Here is a 23,809-nt window from a genome sequence, read left to right on the forward strand (position 1 = left end):
CATTACCTTTTTTCACCCTTAATAATCCCAAATTAAGCTCTGCTGTAATGAAGGCACAACTGCCTTAAACTTCTTGAACAATGCAAAAATTATGCAGCAGTTTCTGACATTTATCATTTTGACATGTAAAATATTTGTGGATTTCAAAACTGGTCAAAATAACTCTCGAATTTTTACCAAGAAACTGAACAGAAGTAGCATAAAAGTGTTCAGCATATTTTTGAAAAAAAATTGTAGATTTTTCCATAAAAACTGTACATAAAATACCTTGTTAGTATTTTCTGTGCTAAATCTTTTGCCATAGTCTGGAGTACTAAATATCTGATAAAGTTCAAAGCGACTCAGCATTATCATCAGGAAGTGATTTGGATCCATCATAGACACACCTGTCTATTAAAGAAAAAAATGATTATAAACACAAACCAGACGGGGTGTTATTTTAGAATGTATTTTATATTCACATACAGTTCACAGTACATTCTTTGTAAGATTCATTCCTCTTTATCCTAGGCATGGAGATTTAAGCAAGGTACTCTCTTACGGCTCCAATAATGCAACTGACAGCACACATTTGACTATGTAGGGTGATACGCTTTATTAATTTTTGATTAAGCCTTTTAAATGTAAAATATTCAGGGTTATTCCTTCCATCTCAAACAATCTAAATAAAAATCAGAGCAAGACTTGTTTAATTTGGTTTTCTCTCCACTGTTCTGTTCCTGCTGTTCCAACTTTCTTAGAAGGCATAATGAGAAGTAGTATATAGCATAAAGACTTAAAATAAAAAAAAATAAATATTTCAGGCATCAAAAGAAGGACTGGAAGATTTAAACAAGCTTTTTCCAAGCATTCTGGCAAAGAAGAATATTAATGTTTCAATATAGTCACACGTACTTATTTCCATTTATTCAAGAAGGACTATAACAGTACTTCGTCTACAAATTTTTCCATAAATACACAGATACAATAAGTACAAGTCCTTGCACAAAAAAAATATCCTTGCCATTAAAAGGTTTTGATGGAGGGATAAGCAGATGTACACAAAGCCTGTGTCAAAAGACACTTGATAAAATGCAAACTGGTATACATGGTTACCTGAAGCATTACTATGTCCTTGTCAAACATCTCTCTCCTGCACTTCACATTATGATAGTAATAAATCTGAAAAAAAAAAAAAAAAAACACATTTACAACCGTTATATTCCATCTACATATATTTTTAATCTAGAAAAATAAACTTTGTTATACAGTATTAGTAAATAAAAAGATGAAACAATAATTTGAAAAAATATACAAATGTATTTGGAAGCAGAAAGTGTTTTTATATAGCTGGGTATTGACCTAATGTCTAGATTGCATGTGCCTAGAAGGAAAAATCATGTGGAGCTCTACATTTTTATATATAATTATATGTGTATATATATATAAACACTTCAGAGAGACAGCCCATGTAGTTGGAAAAATGTTCATTCTTTGTTCCACGAAATGCTCTTCAACTACTTGAGATACAGTCCTTAGGAATCGTCAGTTTCAGCTAAACATTAAAATTTTCATAGAACCATACTTAACCCAAACTACCCTGGGAGTGAACTCAACAGTACTACAAGCAGTTGCAATACTGCAGTTGCTGCATGGCACTGAAATATGGAAAAGACTGGTTCTACCCCAATCGAGGAAAAATAAGGAGGGCTGTCAAGCTATCCAGGACTTGGAACAACCTTCCATGTGCTAAACTTCCCTCTAGGGGGACACCATTTTTCACCAGAATTACGTGGAGCAGACAGTTAGGCATGCCTTCCTTCTCTTCCCCAAACCAATCCATACAAATGCCAGAAAATCTTCTCAGAAAATATTCTGAAGTAGTTGTCTGAACTTGAGCTCGCCATAATCAAAAAAGAAAGGAATTCTAGACTGTGGGAGCCACAGTACCTAAGCTAAATTCATCTCTTTACTCCATGATGGGATTGTGGAATCCCACAACTAGTGGGATTAAACACAGATACATTCCTCTATGAAAAGCTATACTGAAATTTCAGATCTGGTGCATGTCTATAGTAGGTTGAGTGCTGTTATAATTGTACATGAGTAGAGCTACCTTTGCTTCAATAATGACTATCACCTTACAATAGGTTTGTTTTTTTTTTTAAGGCAAGAAGCATCAGCAAGAGGAGCAGCTTAAGTCAAGTACTCCTAGTACACATGCTCTTCAACTTCCTAGTGAAGATGGGGGCTTGTGGGAGAGAAAGAAGTATCATATGAATAGGTAAAGCTAACACCCCATAGAATAAACACTATTTCTGTTACGTCTTGCTGAGAAAAGCACTTTAGATCATTACCCTTGTGGGTGGCACTGACACTACAGAACACATTTTACAGTAGTTGTGCTTGAAACACCTGAGGATCTAGTTTGTAAAAACATTCAAATTAGAGATGGACAGAGACTTTCTCCAGAATCATGAAAGAAATAAGAAATGAGAGAGAAGCCAAGGAACACGGGAGTTCTGTGCTGGTTCTAATGCTTCTGCACAGCCTCTAGATTTCACTTACCTTATACACTTTTAAGATTATTACTGTTTGTTATTATTTTAATATTTTAGACAAATGTTTATGTGAAGGTGATGAAAGTGTTATCAAAGACGCATAAATCAATTCTGCACTTCTTGCTATTATTGGACAGTATACAGCAAAAAGGCTGGCGGACATTAACTGCACTATACTTACACACAGAGCATTAAGTTCACTGAGCACTGTGGCAATCCTGAGACCAAAAAAAGCGGCTTCTGACTGAGATGTCAAAGATCAGTTTAAAAACAAATATTCAAATGATACAAATACTGATTTAAGTAGTTACCTCACACAGATCTTACTGAAGTTAATGCAAGTAAAGCTCCAAACCAATTTAAAAATGAGAGTTTTTGAGGTCTGAAGTTACCTTGGGGAGCTATCAGAAAGCAGTGACTACACAGCTACTATGTACTTACCTGATTAACAAGAGAGAAGCCATTTCTTCTCCACATCCCTGCATGTACTTGGGCACACAGCACCAGGCATCGTAGAGGATGTTCTATCAACATAGGTGGGCTAAGTTCACTCTGCATTAAAATAAAATGCAATATTTTGATATATAAGGAGAAAAAAGGAAATGGGACTTGAAAGGATGAAGGATGGTATTTCTAATCATTAAATGGTATGGGAATAGAAAAGGGAAGTAAATCCAAAGCACATATTACAAAGGCTTGGCAAATTTGTTTACAGTCTACCCAATCAGCTTTAACCAGCCTTACACAGTCACTGCTCCACAGAAGTATTCCACAAGGGCTTTAGTTTATTCTTAAGGACAGTAGGTTTTGTATTTTAAAACAACATTATCAATAGTAACACTGTCATTTTATTTCATTCAAAGGTTAAATGTTTCTTCTGTGAAAAGGCAGAGAGATTTCCTCTGCCAGTTACGTTTTCTCCTCTTTTAATTTATCCTGTTCTTTTTAACTTCCTATTAAAGAAACAGTGGATCGGTAAGAACACGCAGGAAGCAAGAAACAAGTAGGGAACTAAATTAGAACCCATACCAAGAAGAAGGAAATTAGGTCCTGACAGTAGTTTCTAAAAACTATTTCTACTATAAAAAGAAAGGTAGTGAATGAAGAACAAAATACAAACCTTAAACTTGAGTCTTGAATTATTCAAGAGAGCAAAGCTAATTACGTATGCTCCAGTCATGAATATCTAAATATTAATCTCTTAAGAGGTAATTTTATCTACCAAAGATAGTCTCTGTAAACAGCATACATAGCAAAAACAGTCCTTTGTTTTATTTAATAATATCCTATGCTTATAAAAGCAACTTCACCTTCAGTATTAATTACATTTAACGAATATACTACATTTAATTACATACCAGGGGTAGCAGCTCTGGAAACTTATATGCCACTTCAGTTTTACTCAGCAAAACATGCAAGCCTGTATAAATAAATAAAACACATATATACATATTACATACAACATTTAATATAATTCAGAAAAGACAAAAAAACCACCTAATTTTCTATCAGACCATTTTCTGGACATAACCACAAACAAGTCTGCAAATGATCACCCTGGAGTTACACAACTATTTCCTAAGGAGCCATGTTACCAAACATACATTTTATGGAAAATTTTTCCCACTGTATCCATATAAAACTTGCAGTGAAAGTGAGAGTTTTGCCTTTCTTTTCTCAGTATCACATCCCCTCAGTGATAGCCAAGTATTCTTGGTCTATCAGGACACGTTATCAATGACAGATATGTCATCCTTCTTACCAATCTTTAGGTTCATAAAACACTTTAGGAACTGTAATGAGCCCCCTACAAAATACATAAGGGTTTTCTGCTTTGCTTTAAAGCTATAAGAGTTTTGCTCATCAATTCAAAAATTCAAAGTTATTCAAGTCTGAGCTGTGTAATATTTTACTTAAGAACTACCTTTTCCACTTCATTACCTGTGAATTTATTGTCATCTGGCTCTGTTTAAATTAAAACACAATTTTATTTTTTTCCTCCCCTAAACATAACTGTTCAGCAATTTAGGCCAATAAAAGTACAAAAAAGACATGGCTTAATTTTCTGGTGACACATCTGATTAATCTGTTCTCTAACAGACTGTTGATTAGTTTATTCAATCTGACAGCTAACCATATTTCAAAAACAGTCATCTACAGTCCATATTTTGTTGTATTTCTTTTGCATCATGTAAGTTACAAAAGCAGCTGTAACTTCCTATAACACCCACCACTGACAAATGCAGAGGCATGAGACAATCTCCCCCAGGCTGGAAACCATAACAACTTCTCCATCACTTGGGAACATTTTGCCTTAAGGAAGGCTACCAAACAGTTAGGAAAAGGCTGAAATCCACCCTATTCAGACTCTCAACAGCTGTTGTGTGGTTCGTTATGTACATACAAATGCAAATTATATTTATACAAAATTTTTCATTTCCTGAAATATTTTTAAACTAGTTCATACCTGCAAGTAAACGAGAAACTGGGAGATGAATGCTAACTTTTTCCTGAGAAACACAGTATCTGATGGTCTCAACCGAATGTCCACACATACTGAGAACAATAGGCTGTTCTCCATCAGTAAAACCACTATGACACTGCATCAACACAGTCAAGCATTTCTTGTAAGCTTCAATTAACACTTTCTCCTAAAAGGAAGAACACAGTTTACAAAGATTATAAACAACACAGAGCTCTACACAGTAATACAGCTAACAACAACAAGCAGATTTTGATAGATTTTGTTTTTTTATCTTTATAACAGTCCTACAAAACTAAGATAAGGAATCTGACATACTGATCTGAATTACTAAGGGTGACACAGACCATGAAACTCATCCAGATATGCCTGACAAAACTGACTACTGCTAAAACTTGCAACACAGATGCAGTAAAAACCTGATTTACAATCAGGCAGCATTAGGTAGATCCAGGGCAAGCTCCTCTAACTCCCTCTTCTCTGATAATTATTAATTATGGCCCAAGTGTTGTGATGATCAGCTTTTTGATGCAATGGAGCTCTTTCTGCCCCCCACCCACCCCCCACACTCTCACCCCTTTGTTTTTTTTTTAAGGCTTAACCACTTTCTTACAAATCGGTCAGTTTAAGCCCTAAAGGATGTGTTTAAATAGAAAAAAATTGTACTTCCTCATAGAATATTTTGTCTTATTGTGCAGTTACGTGTTTTGTTCAATTGTTACACATATTAATGTTTCATTCCCCCTCTTGCCACCACCACCCCCATAGCCACATATTCACCTGGAAAAAACAATTCAGAAGAAACTTACATCTAAAGCACACCAGTCCTGCATCATTGAGATAACAAGGGTTAATTTCATCTGCAGTGTAAACGCTGCTTCCCATTCTGGTTCCATTTCAATGTGTTGTCCTACTTGACGAGTTATTGGATCCATACCCTTAAACAAAGAGAGTTGTGCATTTCAACAATATATCACTGAAATAACTTCACGTTAGCGTAAGTGTGGGACAGTGGTTACCTGTCCCTATAAATATATTGCTGCTACAAGAAAAACTTGGGACCATCTGGAAAGGAATTATAAACATCTAAATAACAATAAAATGAAACAAGAAGTGGAGAAGAATACAGAGACAGGTTTTTCAGGTAGTAGCTCTGTTATTAACACCTTGAGTTTTCTTTACAAAGAACATATGCATAAATCAATCATCTTACACACCCATTTTGCTTTTTAAATGTGGTTTCTAGGTACACATTAAATGTAGGTAAATACTAATTAAAGATCAGGTACTAAAGTACCTAATCAGATCTCACTATAAGAAGAAAAAACAGCATGGTCACATACCAGCATGATCATATTAAAAAAAATTATCATCAGACTAACACAAGCTAAATACTAAGAAAAGCATGCCACTGAAGTATAGAAAAATGGGAGTCATTCTGATTTACGCCTCACTGATCACATGGTCAATTTGTCTTTGTAAAAGCCACATTGCTTTTAAAATACTCCTTAACATAGCACATGAAATGGTTAAAAAATTCAGTGAAGATACCTACTTGTATGGCACAGGCTATGTATTCTCTAATACAAGCAGCAACTCTACCGACACCAAAGTAGTATATGGATCTTTCACTAAGAGGGAAAATTAGTTAAAATGGGACAGATTTCATTCATACAATTGTGTCTTGTCTGCCTGTACAACTGCAAAATATGCCCAAAATGACACTTTTCCTTTTGAACCACTCCTTTTTTTTTTTTACTTCCTTCTACAACAACAAACAAAAAATCAGAACAAGTTTGGTGAGACATGTTTCAGGAAAACATGACAATTCCAGAAGTTACTAAAACATACTGCACTGAGTTTACAATACAGGTACATTGAATTTCCTCAGTTTTTACATCATAATAGATAGCTTCCTGCTTTAATCTTCAACACAGTGCAAGTTTTTTAATTTACAGATTTACATACCTGCATACACTTGAGTAATTCTAAGAAGGCATCAAAACCCTCTAGAAACTTGTGTCTCAAGTCTTCTGACCACTCTGTTGGTTTACTTATCAACACATACCTGAGTACATTAATAAAGAGATGAGTGTTAATTTTAATCTTCCCTCCTCCCCCGCCACCCAAAATTGATTAAATCAGCATGTAGTTAGTATACTTACTTGAGATCCAAAATAAGGCTCTGAACACGCCTGAATTTGAAAGCCTGCAGAGCAGTGTAACGTTCAAACTGAAACCTGCCTTGGATGTCACGGTGTCTTAGATGGTCCATAAAAGTTTTGATGATAGTGGTCATGAGATTTTCTTCTGTTATTAGCATTCGAGCCTACACCAAAGTATATTGAAATTTGCTGTAATTAACAGACACAACTAACAAGAGTTTCACACTGCACCATCGAGTTCATAAAATACATGACGTTTTATCCAAAGTGGTTACATCAATAATTAAAACAGAGGAACATAGTAAAAGTCAGTCTTCCAAATATTCACAGGAGAAAAATGTAATCTAGCCAGAAATTATCATAATTCAGATCTCTCTCTTCAGATCCCTTCTGTACAGAGATTTGACTACGGTAAGGCTCCTGCTAACCTATGTAATTATGACATAAAACATATCATTATGTGTCTTATAATTACTTGTACCTCCCTTTAAGTATCTGTTGTGTCTTCTCATGTAATTTAAGTATGAACCCTTTAGGGCAGTGACAGCTCTTCTGTTTTTCTCTTTACAAACTGTTAAGCACTGTGAACAGCAAGTCTTTTGAACTGCTAAGGAACTGTACAGTGCAATTTCCACATGGAAATTATGTGCAATGACCTTTAGTTCCCATCAAGGGTTGCTGCATATATCCATGTGTTGCAGAAAACAAATCAACAGGCATCACAAATTCCGATGCTGCCAGATTGTCTTCCACACCCAGCCTAACCTAACCCAACCCACAACAGAGTAGGGGGCACTAAAAAGTTACTGCCATCTCCTACTTGTGAACTCTTCCAGAACTTCCTCATTCTGCTGGCTCTCCTAGGTAAATAGTATGAGTCTCGCAGTTCTCTGGTCCCATGAGGATTTTATTATGTGGCTGGGATATTCAAGAAGATCGGCCCCTCTGGTCTGCCACAATGACACTGCAGATTTTGACTAGAGCTTCTGGGTTCTACAGCTGATAATGATACTACAAATTCAGTTTTTAAAATGCTACTGCAGGGGAAAAATCTAATAGTTACCATTTAAAAAAAATTACTGTCAACACAACCACGCATCATCCCTCAAACCAAACAACCACAGCTACTTGAAAGCTCAAATTCAAATTACTAACATAAGTTTGAAAATGTTACTGGGGTGTGGTGGGTGGTATTACATTCTTCAACTTTTTCATTCAGTTGAGAATGACTGCAAAACGGGACTAAACCTAGCAAAAAAAATCATTCTTACTTTGTATGGGAGGAGCTTATCATAATTATCATATCATTGGTCTGTTCTGTCTTCTATGAAATTAGTCAATAACAATTTAGTTCTACTTTCTTGCATGCTTTTGAAATAAAAAGGAAATATTTGAAATTCCTAAAAAAAGATATACGTATATACACACACACATTCTACCATTCCATCTGCCAAACAGAAATGTAACACGTGAGCATCTGAATAATACGAGTTGGACAAATCTACCTGTAAGTCTGAGTAATGGCAGCATTCTTATTGTCAGCATCAAAATTAAGAGGTAACACAATATTGCCCTGACCCATGGAAACAGAATCCTGAAACCCTGTCAGATTTCCGTGAACAACATCCGCCTCCTAGGAAACTAAAAAAACAACTTTGCACAGTATCATAAATGCTATATTAGTATTGAATTTTAGAGCTCAATTGAATTTTGAAGGATTCAGAAGCATTCATTGTCAAAGCAGATCTGGCTATGTGAAATCAAACTTTTATTTTCAGTACAGCTCCACAAGATTATTTTGTACTACAAGGAAAGACAGACTTATTTGGAGACTGAAGCAAAAAAGGATATTTTTCCCAAACAAGCGTAAGCTGGTGAAAGACCAGCAGTATTAGTGAACTGGGTGAAATATAGCCTGAAGCACTGTAAAAAGAATTAACTGGAAATCTGAAAGAAGGCATAGTCAGAGTCTAGAAGTATCAAAGGAAGTAGTGAATATCATGAGACAATTCCTGCCTGCATTTAGGTTGACTGGAAAACTATGATGAACAAAGAGGATCATTTATTGAACTGCACCCAAATGGTATGCTCTGAAACTGCAGTAAGCAAATCACAACGTAGATTTCTACAAACAGAAACCATGGCTTGGTATGATGAGAAAAGTAAATGTTACGTGCGTGCCTCTAAATAAACATTCAAGTATATTACTTTAAAAAAAAAACACAACACAACAAAACAAAGCCAACCCTAAAATAAAAAAGAAGAAATCAAAAATACCCAGCCCACTCTGGGAAGTCAGATCCAAACTTTGCAAGGGTGAATTGCTTTAACTTCTAAACCCATCGCAACGTATGTAAACAGTCTGACTCCTGTGCAGCAGCAGTGCCCTGCATTTCCACAGTAGCGTTAAAGAAATCTGCGGTCTGGATTCATGAACCTCTAGTGGCTTTTAACAAATAAAGATTTCCTTTTTTTGGTCTTTCAGTACTTACAAGAGAAGGCACTGTGAATATCTGTATCGAGAGGTCAGCAATTGAGAACTCTCTGTCGTGGTCATCTTTCATAAAATCACTCTGCAATCGCTCATAGTTCTATTAAGAAGGAGGCAAAAAGAGGCAAGGAGTGCCAACTATCAGTTTTTAAAAGAAAGACAGGCACTACTCACCAGAGTAGGTACAGTGAAGAGTTGGACAGACAGAGCAGCCACCGATACTGCCCGTTCGTGATCATCCTCCATATAATCTCTCTGCAACTGCCGGTAATTCTAAACAACAAGGGGAAATTCACCTCTAATCCACACTGACCTGATTTTTTTATTTAAATGTCTGCTCTGGGAAACTTTAATTCCACGATAAAGGGAAGAGTAGCTCTTACAGATTATTATACAGATACCTTGTACAAAGAACATGACAATTTATCTGCTCACTCATTTTCATGATAAAGGCTAATATTTTATTTGTTACTCAAAAAATTATTTATCTGCAGCAGCGTGAGCAGAATTTTGCAGTGCTGATTTCAAGCGTTTTAAGTACTAGTTACTGCAGAAATGCTAATCTGCATAACGGAATTTCAGCACAATTTCCAAGTAGTGCTTTAACAGCTTACACCTCAAGAATGAGATGCAATTAGCTCTCAAGAAGAAATAGCCTGCATAGTTGATGGTGAAGACAAAAAACATCTGAACTGCTTTAATTCTCTGGAACGTGGAAAGCTCATTTTCCTCCCAGGAGATGAGATGCCATTATAACTAATATTTTGAAGACAAAAATAAAGTAGTCAGCATTTCGTTTCAACTTTCCACATCCGAAAAATATTTCTGCATCATTTAAAGCTCTATACGCTAACTAAACTCTTCACTAGACAGTTTAGGCATTTAATAGCTCTTTGTAAGAAAGATACTTACTCTTGCAAATCGGATAGCAAAAAGTTTCTTGTATTTCAAATCCATCAGGAGACTACTCATGAATAACTGGTGATACACATTTCTAGCTCCTGTCAAGAAAAATGAATGATGCATTACATATCACTACTTTCTATCAAGATATTACGGAAACATTTAGAAAAGTAAACTTTTACAGGGTGAAGTAAGTCTACATTTCAGAGCAGAAGCTGCTTTGATCAAGTCTGTCAGGTTGTAGCAAAGAATGAAGATGAGCACATAAAACAAAATGCTTCAAGTGGCATTAGTTATTACTCCTGTATCAAATAATATTCAGCTGTTGAATAACCTAAACCTTCAAATATTAGGCAAGTCAGTCAAACAAGAACAAAACTCTACTCCTCAGAACAGAGGATTTGGCTGGACCAGGGAGGGGCGAGGGGAAGCAGCTACATGGAAAATCCTGGGAACTGCAATAACTTTTTTTTTGTTGTGAACAACACTGCAAAACAATCAGCTTATCTAACTCTGAATGTGTAGTCTGCCTGAGCAGCATTTCAGAAAATACTACCAATACAAATAAGAATTGACCATACATAGCTTGAAAATAGACATCTGTACCACTTCTTTCTGAAGGTCACTTAAGTCAAAAGCCATTAAAGTATTTGCTTAACACAGTAACTATGGAAAACAGGAAAAAGTAGAAAAATATTTATCTTAAAACAAAAAGTTTAAATTACTCCTTGCTTACATGAAAGATATTACCCTAACAAAACCCTCATTAAAAATATTGTGGTGTTCAACAAAAATAGTATGTTTCAGATCTTGAAATCTGCAGTCAAAAAAAAAAACTAACTTCCAAGTCCCAGGAATTCATTTGCACAAGTAATAGGGATTAGATAAACAAAACCTGAAAGAATCATTTGCTCCATACTACATCCACATCCCACCTTACTTCTTACTTTCATTGCTGCTGCAAGGAGTTCCCAAGATAGACCACAAAGGTAAGCAACTACTCTTTAGGGTATTTGTACATCAGAATTGAAGAACAACAAAAGATACTGGAGGGGGTGGCATGGAAAAGTTCACAATACTATAATTCTGTTTAAAGAAGGGAAGGACAGATGAAAAAGCTTCATCTCCACCTCCTCAAAACTACAACTCTCTGGTCAATGCTATAATCAATCAGGCTATAAAAACTATCCGGGTTCTAAAATAAAAGAAGTGTTTTTCACTGAATGTTCATAGAATCAGTAAGAACATCTCCTGAACACAAACATCACAAAGTGGAACACCTCTGTGCCCTACCTATTCATTAAAAAAAAAGTGCCATTTTGGTAGATACGATATAGGTACTGAGATCCAATAAAGCAGACAAACCCCAAATCAGTCTCTTGTTTATTAGCCTTAACTTCAGACTACTCTGAAAAATAAGACCTAAAAAACCTCCGTCTCCAAACACTGTGTTCTTGTCTTCTATATAAGTGCATCATGGAGAGACATTTTAACAAACTAGGCAATTACATATTATGGTAAAAGTGATCACACATTAGCAGACATAATAAGGGAAAAACATCGTGCGTAACATTTTTCAGTCTTTTCCAAAAGCTTGACAAAACTCACCTTTCCACAGTTTAGAATCGTACAGCATCAGCTTGTCCACAAGGGAAGAATTTTCACCATCTGGCCCCTCCTGTAGACCAACTTGACACAATATTCGACGAAGGCCATCTTAATGAAGAGAAATGGTGGAAGTTAGTAACAGCTTAAAAACAAAATTTGTGCATTATTTTGACACCCAAGAATTTTCTTAAGACACAGTAGAAGCCACATGGCCATCTTTTCCTAGACAACTGAATAACACTGCACGCTTTGCTGACAGAAACACAAATATTTCATACTTATGCTAGCTTTAGAGAACATTAATGAACCTTACAAAAACTGTCAAACACAATGATTTGTTTCAAAGTTATGCAAAATGTCCTTCCTTAGAACTGCTGCTGGCTTACTAATATAATAAGTAGTTATACATCACGCTAATTTTCCGGGTCGTATTTTCCTGTTTAGAGTTCTATCAAGAGGAAAATATAATCCATATATGACTGTAGGGTGTTTTTTTTTTTATGCTTACTAGCTGTTATTATTGTAAAACTTCTCTACATTTTCTTTTTCTTAATGGTAAGCAGTAATAATTGCTATGATAAGAGCATACAAGTTCTATGCTTGCAGTCAAGCCTGCATCTTCAACACAACACAGACGCTCATATTAACAGTGCTCAACCTGGCTTTGGACTGCAGGTAATATATATTTACTAACAAAATTACGACTTACAAGCATTAGACATTATCTCTGCAACCTGCTTAGCCACCTTAGCTTCTTAACTAGCGTGAGCTGGCAGTGGCTTGGTGCCATGCATCCCATATCACTGCAAGGTGCAGTTCTATGAAGTCTGTCAGCCTCTGTAACAGGGTCGTGTCCCCTGCCCCCACAGAGCTCAGCTCCACCTCCAATCTCCATCTGGCCAGGGAGATTTAAGATGAAACCACCAAAGCAGTGCAATTCTATCATCTCATATTGGAGACTGAACGGTAACAGGCTACTTAAAAAGACGGAGCAGAATGTGCATGTTTGGATCCATTTGTTAAGAAGCTGTGGGAAACCAAATACTTGAACAAACTGCTACTGTAACTTTTCAAAAGTTTGTGTGTCTTAAAAATAGACTCATACAAATAAACTACTCATCTATCAAAAATAAAATGATATAGAGAACCCATGCCTGAAATCTTGGCAACTTTATCAAGTATCAATCTAATAATATATATAATCTCTGAACAAATCCTGCACCTACACAAAAGAACGTATATATGGCATTACAGTGGCAGAGAGTGCTCTGCTAGTAATTCTTGTTAAAATTTACAGGTGCATAGCACACATTAACTGCATTGGGTGCACTTAATTAAGTCCAAGTATCTACTTTTCTACCTATTGGCAGTTTGACGTATTTTTCTTTTATTTCAGCTCATGCACAACATCTTCACAACTTTGACTCAAGACAAAGGAGGAACCACACCAGAACAAACACAGAGCCTTCCCATAAAAGTGATACCGTGCATCTTGATTCCTTTGAAGAAGCCTCTTTCTAAATATCTGATTAATACTTCATTGGTTTCTATACTTATCCTAGAGCAGTCCCCACATCCTTGCATTCTCTCTGTTGTTCTGCTTGCACAGCAACAAACCTTAAGTAATCACTTTCATCATCATTCATCAAATGACTTGTGATTAATTTTGTTTTGTCTAAGCAGACAGGTTATTTTCAGCTTACTGCATTCATTTAAAAAGAACTAGGGACTGAAAAATAGCTTGTTGGCATACAACATTTGACAGTGATTCTCAGCTTCTGTTCAACATCAACTGAACAGAAAACAGTATCTGAGAAGACTAACCAAAACTGGTAGCGCCTTTACATGGAAGTCAGAAGAGCACTTCAGTATCAGAAAACAGGATCAACTCTGACAAGATACTAATTGTTTTGCCTTATATATTGCATACGTGAAACAAGTAGACAACATTGTGAAGCAAGCTGAATTCCTGAAGCAAATAATCTCTAGCTTCTCAAAAAAGTTCAAGTTTGCCCACCTGAATATCCAATAACACTGCCAAGCCAAGTTAGTAGTTTCAGACCAAAGCTCTGATGGGCAACAATGGATGAATGCATAACTTGTACTTTCAATGGCTTCGTCTGACGACTGGTATTTCTCTTTAAAAGGGGAAAAAAAGAAGGTAATGCTTATTTAATGAGGGCCAGCATACGTCACCATACAGAAATACAACATGCCTATGATTAATTTCAGTAATTTATAATTTTAATACATATTTCAATGACTAATATCTGCATAGCGAAGAAGCGAAATCAAAAATCTGAAGTTTGCTTATCCTATTAATATTTTAATGACATTATTATGCAATAGCAATGTATTTAGGCCAATCCATTTTCCACTCTTCTGCTCTTATCAACAGAAACACTGATCTGCTGCATTTCACTGATAAGCAGTCCCACGCATAGCCTAAAACAACTATGCACATTCGTTCCTCACAACATGACATGCAAGTCACACAGCAGCACACCAAGAAGGGAATTTCACCGTTCACAGACAATTTCCGAAAGTGAAAAACAAACACAGAATTAAAACAAGAATGAAACAATGTCCCTTCATCTCAGTGCTAGTAGTGTCTGATTGATAAGGTTACACATAAAAAAGCCATTTGTTCTTTGACTGCATAGGTGACAAGCTAGATATATTGCACAACTTCATCTTCAAAGATACATTAATGTTTTCAAACTACTTTAAATAGTTTAAGTACAGTAACTGTAGTTGCAGTATTTCTTTCCTAGTGGTAGCAGTAGCATATGTAAATTCTTTCATGTAACTAAATACTGCACTGCAGCAGTTAAATGAAAATTAAATATAAATATTAATCCCATGTTCTTACATGAAAGAACCTTATAGAGTACAACTATACACACATGCATTCATATATACGAGAAATGAAAATGCATTTGTAGCTTGGCACTTGGATACAATCACTCAGTTGCAATTTCAGTGGTTGGGGCTATCATAAAAAGGCAAACAATTTGATATTACAGGAAAAAAATAGTTTAGCTTCACTGATCTAAGCTGACGTGCAATTATAAGATTACATTTGAACTTCCTGATCTCTTTTCTGAAGACAGATGTAGTCTAGGAAAAACTTCTTAGGAAATGAGTTTGGGTGCAAGTTAAATTATAGGTATAAAAACAAAGAAAAACAGAGCATAAGCCTGTGTTTTTGATACCTCTCCTTTGTATATCCTAGTATCTCCAACATTTAGTATTACTTAAAAGAGCCAAGACAGTAACAGTATCACAAAACTATGTAGCAAAACCTCCTTTTGGCAACATGAGGCAAATAAGTAGGTTATGTTACTTACCACTATTACTGATTTTGCTTGATCACAGTATTGAAAGTCTCCATATCGCACAGATCTACGTCCCTTGAAATTTGTAAAAAGGTAATGTTAACACTAGCTTCTGAACAAGAAGGTCAAACGCTGTGGTTTACATTGGTATAAAAGATACAGTAAAGGTTTCAGATGCAAGTTAATTGCTCTTGCTTTCATACAATTTTCTTTTTTTTTTTTTTTAAGTACTGTATATAGTTAGGTATTTGGGTTTCCAAAATGCAACCTGTAGTTTTAAAAAGAAAATAAAACTATGCCATATATGCAGTTACCTGCTAAACAAAACTCTGTGCGTACAATAGTGATTAAGACACAGTCACTACATTTCAATGCCTTTAAAGCAGATATTAAAGCTAACTGACCTTTTAAACAAATGCTACTAAGGCACGTAGTTATTTCAAAACTGCAAGGTTTCCACATTCTGTGCTGCCATTACGTAAATTAAAATAGAGATAGTTGGCTTAATTTTTGTTGTATTACGGACAGGACAGCTTACTCAAATTTTAGACCTTGTTTGATGCCAAAACATTGTTTCAGACATTGACTTTTTTTTTGTACACTTACATGCACGCATGCAAACACATGCACACATGTATGTATTTAAAAGGAGGACAGATCAGCAGCAGGGAAAAATCTCCAAATCTCCAAAGACCATCTAACAATAAAGTGCATGTGCTTAAGTCAAAGGAATCTTTATATAGTTATTGATATTACAGAAATAGGGTACCAATAATACAAAAATTAAATGTAGTTCAACATTAAGTAATATAAAGCAGTTGAGTTTCCTTTTCCACTGACTTTCTTCCAGTCTAACCACTTCAACATCCCAAAGTGATGTTCTCGTTGCCATTTTGAGAAAGATGCTCCTTGTTGTGTTGTCCAGCCCATGTCGGCCCCACCCCCCCCCAAAAATGTATGAGGAAACAAAACATAAAAGGACCCTTTTTCACAGCAACAGTCTTATAACACAAATAACAAGATGCAGCTGTCCCTAAAAAGTTACCAAGAAGAAAAGAAGCCCTTTTGCAAAAAATTCACACAAGCCAGGAGACACACACAACTGGCCAAGTGTTTCTGAGACCTATGTACTAGTTAAAATTATATTCAGTATGTAGCGATTCTGAACTCATTGTTCTCTCTAAATGCTGTATAGAATGCTTTACCTTTTCCTGCCATTATCATCTAACCATTACAAAAAAAGAAAAAATTAAAAACCACAAATAATTCCATAAGCACAGGAACAAAAGCGGCCAATTATGGATTTATCCCTCACAGTTGACAGCTGTTAGTCTCTTCCCTTGCTTGGAGCAAGTACAATGGATCTTACAATGAAAATTCCCTGGTGCATAGGAAGCTATGAGCTAAACCTGCTGCCTGCCCTTTGCAGTGGGGCTAAGAAACACTCTGGTACCTACACGCGTAAGACTTACTAGAATACACTGATGCTGAAATATATATTCAATTTTAAACGTAGTTTGGGTTGGTCAATAAGTTAGTGACCTGACACACGTGGCTCAATCACATTAACCATACTCTCTGGGAAAACAAATTAAGTAAGCATGGCCATATAAAATAAACATTACGGTAAGCAAAAGTTCTAGAAAGGAATTTACTTACATCTCTATCTACTGTTGTTGCAAAACCAATAGCTTCCTTCTGTGTGCAGTTGACAGCTTTCTGAAGAGTATAAATAACTTGTTCATAGGTGTGGACTTCATCATTAAAGAGCATGCAGTAGTAGGTATCATTCTTCTCACTTCAAAAGCAAGCATTGGTTTTATGTAATTCAAAGTAATACAATTTAAAGGATCACATTTTCCACTAAGCAGACAACCCAAGCCTGGGCTTCATTTGCTACAGAGTTATATTCCAAAAGGACTGACCCTCTCTAACTTGCATAGGAACATGCAACTTTCCTGCAGAATTATGTACAAAACAAGCAAAATCTTAAGACAAAACTTAGGTCTGAGTAATACTTTTGAGCATTTGTTGATTCTGAATCAGCAGTTTCCTAAGGAAAACATATTTCCTTCCAGTGCAGCTGTGCTCAGTACATTCTCCCATAGCTTCCTAGAGGTTTCACTGGTCTGGCGTTATTTTATCACACCTGTTTCCCCAGTACTACATAAGAGTTTCTATTACACAACAAAAGCTTGGCAGTCTCTGAAAGAGTACAAACTACACAATCCTCAAACCCACAACTTCTTAAGATTACATAGATTCAATACAATCTTTTGACTCCCATCATTTTGTTATATAGCAGTCTTCTTCATACAGCTACTAACAAGCTGACACAAACAAAAACGTATCTATGATTATACTTCATTATACTTCAGTATTCTGTAATGTTTCAAAATTTGTAATAAATGGCTCACAAAAATGCTTTTGCCATTAGAACACCAATAACTTTAGTGCCACCACTTGTTTTAGGGAAGTAATATTTAGGGTAGTAATATTGTAGTAACATTTCCTTTACAATATTAGGAAAATAAAGCTATCACAGACACATTGCTTCATCATCTATATCATGGGATATACCCAGAAATAAGAGACATAGGAAAAACAAATCTATTAAAAATTATTTCAGTCTATAGCCTACAAAATATTCCTGACAGAATTTTAGGAAAGACAGAAGATAGGCTTAAAGTCAGAATTTACATGTTTTCATTGGAAATATCTGCAGGCCTTTAAAAGGCAAAAGACAAAGGCTATACTTACATCATTTCTAGGCCAGGCAATTCATTTTCTTTTTCCCATGTTAATATATCTACAGCATATTTAAACGTAATAGCAAAAATATTATAAGCTCTTGCTACCATATCTTCTGGTAAGTGCACAAGAGGATCCTGAAAAATAAGTATAAATAGCAATTGAGAACTTAAATGGCATTCAGAATAGGGAATTCTGTCAAATTCTAACTTCTTTGTGTCAAAGATGATGTAAGCATCTTTAATGGTGCCTTTCTTTAAATAACTTTGCATTTGAAAGGAACAGAGCAAATAATCAGCCTGTTTTCTTTTTCGTGTTCTTCACTGAAAATCACCGAAGTGGGAATCTAGCATTCAATGCCCGAATGCTAACTTGCCTATGATCACCCACTTAAATTTTCACACTTGTGTTTTCACTTTCCTTCTCACTTCTGCATACCTTCTAATATAACCAACCCACTTTCAACCTCAGCTGTATCAGAACCTGCTTTTTCCATAATGTCTTCAAAAAATGTAATTTGAGATCACTATATTTTGTTCCACTTATCAATATTAGTAAACTGCAGAACACCAATAAATATACATTCCTTGCCTTCTTTTATATGTACCAGGCTTTTAGAGGCAGAAGTCTTATCTGTCCAAGACTGTACAACCACCAGCACACTGAGATCATGAGTCAGGATGGAAGTCTCACACACTATGGTACCATCCGCCCACACGTCCATCTTGTTCAGGGACACCCGTTCCCTTTTGCATGGGAACACACCTCCACCTGTGCCCGTTCTGCACTCTCCAGGGTGCCCCCATTTGACATCTGCAGCAGCCACTATAAACTCAGCCTCCCTTCTCTGCCAGAAGGGAAGGACTGCTGCTGCTAAGGGAACTGAAAAGAGGAGGAGGAGTGCTGCCTCAGTCTGCAAACTCAAAGGAACTTCTTTCTGGAGCAGAAAAAAAGAGATCCACTGCCACGTCACACACCTGTAGTTAGTTTCCTTCCCCACGACAGCAGAAACTGATATGTCAGCCCCCTGTCAGCCAGCACATAACACTGCCATTTCCTTCCAATCCATTTCATGGGATTTGCGTACAAATAGAAAACATTAAAAGCCTCTTCTCTGAAGGGTTTCTTCTTCTACTACCGCTTTACAAATAAAAGCAGATCAAGACAACCATCAACTCTCTCAATTTTGATGCTCAAATCAACTACTGCCTCTTCTACAAATCTGGCAAGGGAAAACTGCATGGCCTGCAAGCCACCTGTTGGACCACATGGACTAATATTGGGTCACTGACTCAATTCAGAATACTGTAAAAGTCTGTGTAATATTTAACAGAGAAAGACATGGAGCAGCAGTACAACTTCTGTTGTAGGATTACATTGTACCACCAAGTTCTGTACTTCAGTACAGCTTACAGTGTATCAAAATGGCCACAAGAAACTTTTCAGAAGAAGTCTGCATCATTTACAGCGGGCCCTCAGCAGTCAGCAATTCACCTGCACTGTGAATTGTTGTAAACTTCAGTCATCCTGTAAATTGTATTCATACTGTAAAAAAAAAGGTTGACTTATGTTGTATACAGTAAAGTTTATTCAACCACCCGCCCCAACACACTTCTGGCATATTTGGAAGTTTTACAGGAATGCTAATAACCACCATTTCTCTTTTCTGATTAATTTAAAACTTATTTAGGATATGCAGAGTTATCAATCACCAACAGCAAAAGCAAACCTTAAACAGCTGCACTGCCTCTATTCCCAACACCTTCAGCAAAGACACATGTCTGGGCAAGGAGAAAGCAGGCTACCAGTGCACTCAAACGATCTTTGATCCACCTCAAACACAACGCTCCACGGGAGGATCTCGGTCCCCATCACTTATGGGGAAGAAGCACAAAACCTGCCCAGTACCTAAAGTTTTTCCATCAATCAAATTACTGCCGTCTTTCATTGCCACTGTAAGTATCATCGGACACCACGGTAGCAGCCCACCCAAGATTGCAGAACACGTTTTCTGAGGATGTCCACTAATGTAACCTGGTAGGTAGGCCAAGCGGTGAGTCCATGCAGAAATTGCTACGGGTCGAGACAGTGAGGACAGATTTTGGAAGGACTACTGTCACTGCAAATACGGTTAGAGTAGCTTCACTTAAACCATCAGATCAGCAAAATTCATATGATTTTGTTTTCATATATTCCCTTCAAAAAATGTCACAAATTCTATTACTTAAGAACAGCTTTAAGTGGTCAGACCAGAAGCCCAACTAGACGCTATCATTCCTGAAACGTAGTAACAGATACTAAGGAAAGAGTATAAGGGCAGAATGTTCCTCTGGTCTTTGCTACCTTAAGACACAAAGACTTCCCAAGTCAAAGATGGTACCTGCACTTTTACGTAGCCATCAATTATTTTTTCTTCCACGAATAGGTTAAATTGCCTTCTGAACATATATAAACTTTTAGTCAGAACAGTGCTTTCTATGTAGCATTAATTTCAACAGCTTGAATTCATATAAGTAGCGTTGTGGTTTTTTTTTTTTTTGCTAGCTTCATTTAATATATCTAAGTTGTTATGCTATAAGAAATTAAGGGATGTTCTCTATTTACCTTCGCCATAGGAAACAAGCTTTTATAGACCTCTATCTTAACTCTATGGCATTTCTGTAATAGCAAGTAATTTTGACTCAAAAATATTTGTGCACTTTACTTTGTGAGAATCAGAACATATGTTACACAGATAGCTTAATTTGGCTTATTCAGGCACATGATTACATACAAATTTTTTTCACATGGAAGACTGCCTTTCAGAATAAGGCAGAAAAACAAAGAAACAGAACTGAAGCTGCACAGGCAACCAAGAACATATAAAACAAAGCCTTCAAGTAGAAAATGTTATTCTAAGTAACTCTCAGTTTGGTAAGATATTAATTTTGTCTAATTCATGGTATAGTTCAATATCTCTATTAAATTTAGTCTCCTGTGAACGCTTATGTTTCGGCATAGAAGACTAAATATCAGCTCATTTGAATGATTTCTTACACACACACATGCACAGTTAATAGTGTTTTGAAACACGATGTCTTAACTGTTACTACCTCTTCTTCTGCAGTCTCTGAAGTGTTAAGTTCATGCTTTTGACAATAAGGACCTTCTTTCCAAGCCTCTGTATCACCACAGTCACAGAAACCTCCTCCACCCGATGTTGTCATCTGAAATGATTTTTAAAACAAAGTTATGTGAACACACATATAAGCATGCATGCACATTAACACAAGTAGTCACAGCTAAACTACGAAAGAATGATCACAACACCTGATAGCTTTTTCCAGTACCCTGTTAAAAAAAAAAAAAACAAACAGTAAAATCATGTATGTTTCTATGACCTGCCTATGCCAAAAGGAAAAAAAAAGGTCCAAACATTCCTATTCTACCCACGTCCAAGGCTGTGTAGAATTAATGTACAGTTTATGACAGGACAACACAGTAGTAATGTGCAGCTTTCCTGAATTTCCTACTTGTAATGCCACCTTTCCTACTTCAGATTCTCACATTTTTCATCTGAGCAAAGCTTTATCATTTCATATAATGTTATTAAAGGAACAGATGCGCCATTTGTGATAACAGGAGTTCCTGGACAAAACTTACTAACAGTTTGCATCATAAATCTTCATCAGCATAGTAAGCAGTAGCTGAATACTGTAATGATGTATTGTTCACATTGTTACGTTTATTAATTTGTGCTTATCTTTGCTTTAAGTCAAAGTTTATTAAAACAGTTTTTGAACCACAACTATTAAATAATTCATAGAATAATTCTTTCTTCACCTATTTGTGTCAGAAAGGTACTTTTTATACATACAAATACACCCTACAGTATCAATAAAGTTGGATGGACAGTTGAAATAATATTTGCTTACACTTTTGGATGTCATCTAGACTTGCTAATTCCCTAAGCAAGCTTGCAAGCTAAAAACCTCCTAGAAGTATGCTGGTATCAGCAACTGGGTTGGGTTTCTTGAAGCAGGTTGTTTTTTTTTTTTTTTTTCCCCTCTAAATTCTAGCACTCAATGTAAATCAAATCAATGCATAATTACACTAACAGCAGTGCAGTGAAGCATTGTCAAAAACAGATTTACAGAAAGGCTGCACTTAGCTCCCTGGCTTAAAAACACACCAAGGACTTCTAGTTCAAAAAAACCCACAAAAATAAATCTACACTATTAGTAGCAGTAGACATAGGCATCTACAGTTTTAATTTGTTACTTTCACATTATATTTAAAAACAAACAAACATGCTGCTATTGTACAGAATTTAATGTCAGACATTTAAAGGAAATAATTTTAAAACAATAGCAGTTTCGTAGTAAAGGTTTTTCAATACCTTCTAAAAATCATCGTATCCAAAACGAGCAAAAATCAAGTTTAATGCTGTAAAACACACTCAAGGGTATATATTAAAAATAACAAACACATTCGTAAGTTTAGTTGTTGTGCATAAAATGTAATTGCTCAACATTTAAAAATACTAAACTTCAGAACGTACACTCAAATTCAAACACTCAAGTTCATACAAGATTATTGCACAGACTAACACCAAACCTCATATGCACCCAATGTTTTGAAATTAGGTATACATTCTACAAATATATATTTACAGTTTAAACTATAAACATGAAGGTCCATACGCAAAGACGTTAATGACTACACCACGTACTCCAGCAGTATTACTAACCCTGTATCGGTGCTCTCTGTGAATACTTCCAAGAAAGCACTCCATGCACAACACACATGTTGGGTCAACTGCACAGTCTCTGACAACAGGAGAGAGGGAAAAAAAGCATTAAACATATTTTAGACTTTAATTGCACATTCGACAACAGGTAACATTCAAGCATCACCAACATCAGCCTTCTGACTACTGCATATGTTATTCTGAAGGATGAAAGGGATAGGTTCCAAGGAGGGGGAAACAGTTAAAATGGAAATGGGGAAAAAAAATCTGCTCTCAAAACAGAAGAGGCTATAGAAAGTTTGTTTGGGTAACATTTATACGTGGGTTAGCCACTGTCTTCCAAGAGGTGAGACAAGCATATAAGCAAGTAAACAGGTGGATTACAGCATGCAGTGCAGACAGGTACACAGTATAAACCTAAGCAAGTTCTCCTGAGTACAGAATACTAGCACTAACAATCTTCAGCCATCAAAGACTTTTTTTACTGAACACTGGAAAGAAAGACAGCACACAACAGATTACATCAAACGTCTGCTTCCAAGTTTAGACCTACAAGCTCACTGAACAGGTCCAAGAATGCAATTTCCTCAACCAGAAGACTGGAGAGCATAATTAAGTCCTGTCTACAAGCACGGCTGCATTAGACAGAAGTAATATTTCTATGAAAAAAGGACTAAAAGAATGAAGGAAACAGTTATGCATTATTTTTAATTACCTCCCTGAAAAAAGCAATGCTGAAAATACATGAACTTATGTAAGGTGACTGCTTTCAAGCCACCTCAAGATTAAGGGACTCAGGTTA

The 23,809-nt window shown here is 36.1% G+C and overlaps 1 protein-coding gene across 2 annotated transcripts in view; it reads right to left on the reverse strand.

Moving 5' to 3' along the window:
* Positions 1-23,809, reverse strand: part of UBR2 (ubiquitin protein ligase E3 component n-recognin 2) — a 52,774-nt gene that overhangs the window by 23,728 nt on the left and 5,237 nt on the right. Inside the window, exons 3-19 of one of the 2 annotated variants that reach the window (XM_035555998.2) lie at positions 23,008-23,086; positions 21,371-21,484; positions 18,288-18,415; positions 17,187-17,325; positions 15,540-15,602; positions 14,207-14,327; positions 12,190-12,297; positions 10,591-10,679; positions 9,680-9,778; positions 7,188-7,351; positions 6,991-7,090; positions 5,832-5,960; positions 5,008-5,191; positions 3,899-3,960; positions 2,982-3,092; positions 1,096-1,161; positions 268-390 (exon numbers count right to left, since the gene is read on the reverse strand). In XM_035555998.2, coding sequence (XP_035411891.1) covers positions 268-390; positions 1,096-1,161; positions 2,982-3,092; positions 3,899-3,960; positions 5,008-5,191; positions 5,832-5,960; positions 6,991-7,090; positions 7,188-7,351; positions 9,680-9,778; positions 10,591-10,679; positions 12,190-12,297; positions 14,207-14,327; positions 15,540-15,602; positions 17,187-17,325; positions 18,288-18,415; positions 21,371-21,484; positions 23,008-23,086 — 1,879 coding nt within the window. Of the gene's footprint in view, positions 1-267; positions 391-1,095; positions 1,162-2,981; positions 3,093-3,898; positions 3,961-5,007; positions 5,192-5,831; positions 5,961-6,990; positions 7,091-7,187; positions 7,352-9,679; positions 9,779-9,852; positions 9,952-10,590; positions 10,680-12,189; positions 12,298-14,206; positions 14,328-15,539; positions 15,603-17,186; positions 17,326-18,287; positions 18,416-21,370; positions 21,485-23,007; positions 23,087-23,809 lie in introns of both variants that reach the window. The other variant, XM_035556009.2, reaches the window with a different exon arrangement.

Source organism: Cygnus atratus, chromosome 3, assembly GCF_013377495.2.
Source record: "Cygnus atratus isolate AKBS03 ecotype Queensland, Australia chromosome 3, CAtr_DNAZoo_HiC_assembly, whole genome shotgun sequence".
NCBI classification, from domain to species: Eukaryota; Metazoa; Chordata; class Aves; order Anseriformes; family Anatidae; genus Cygnus; species Cygnus atratus.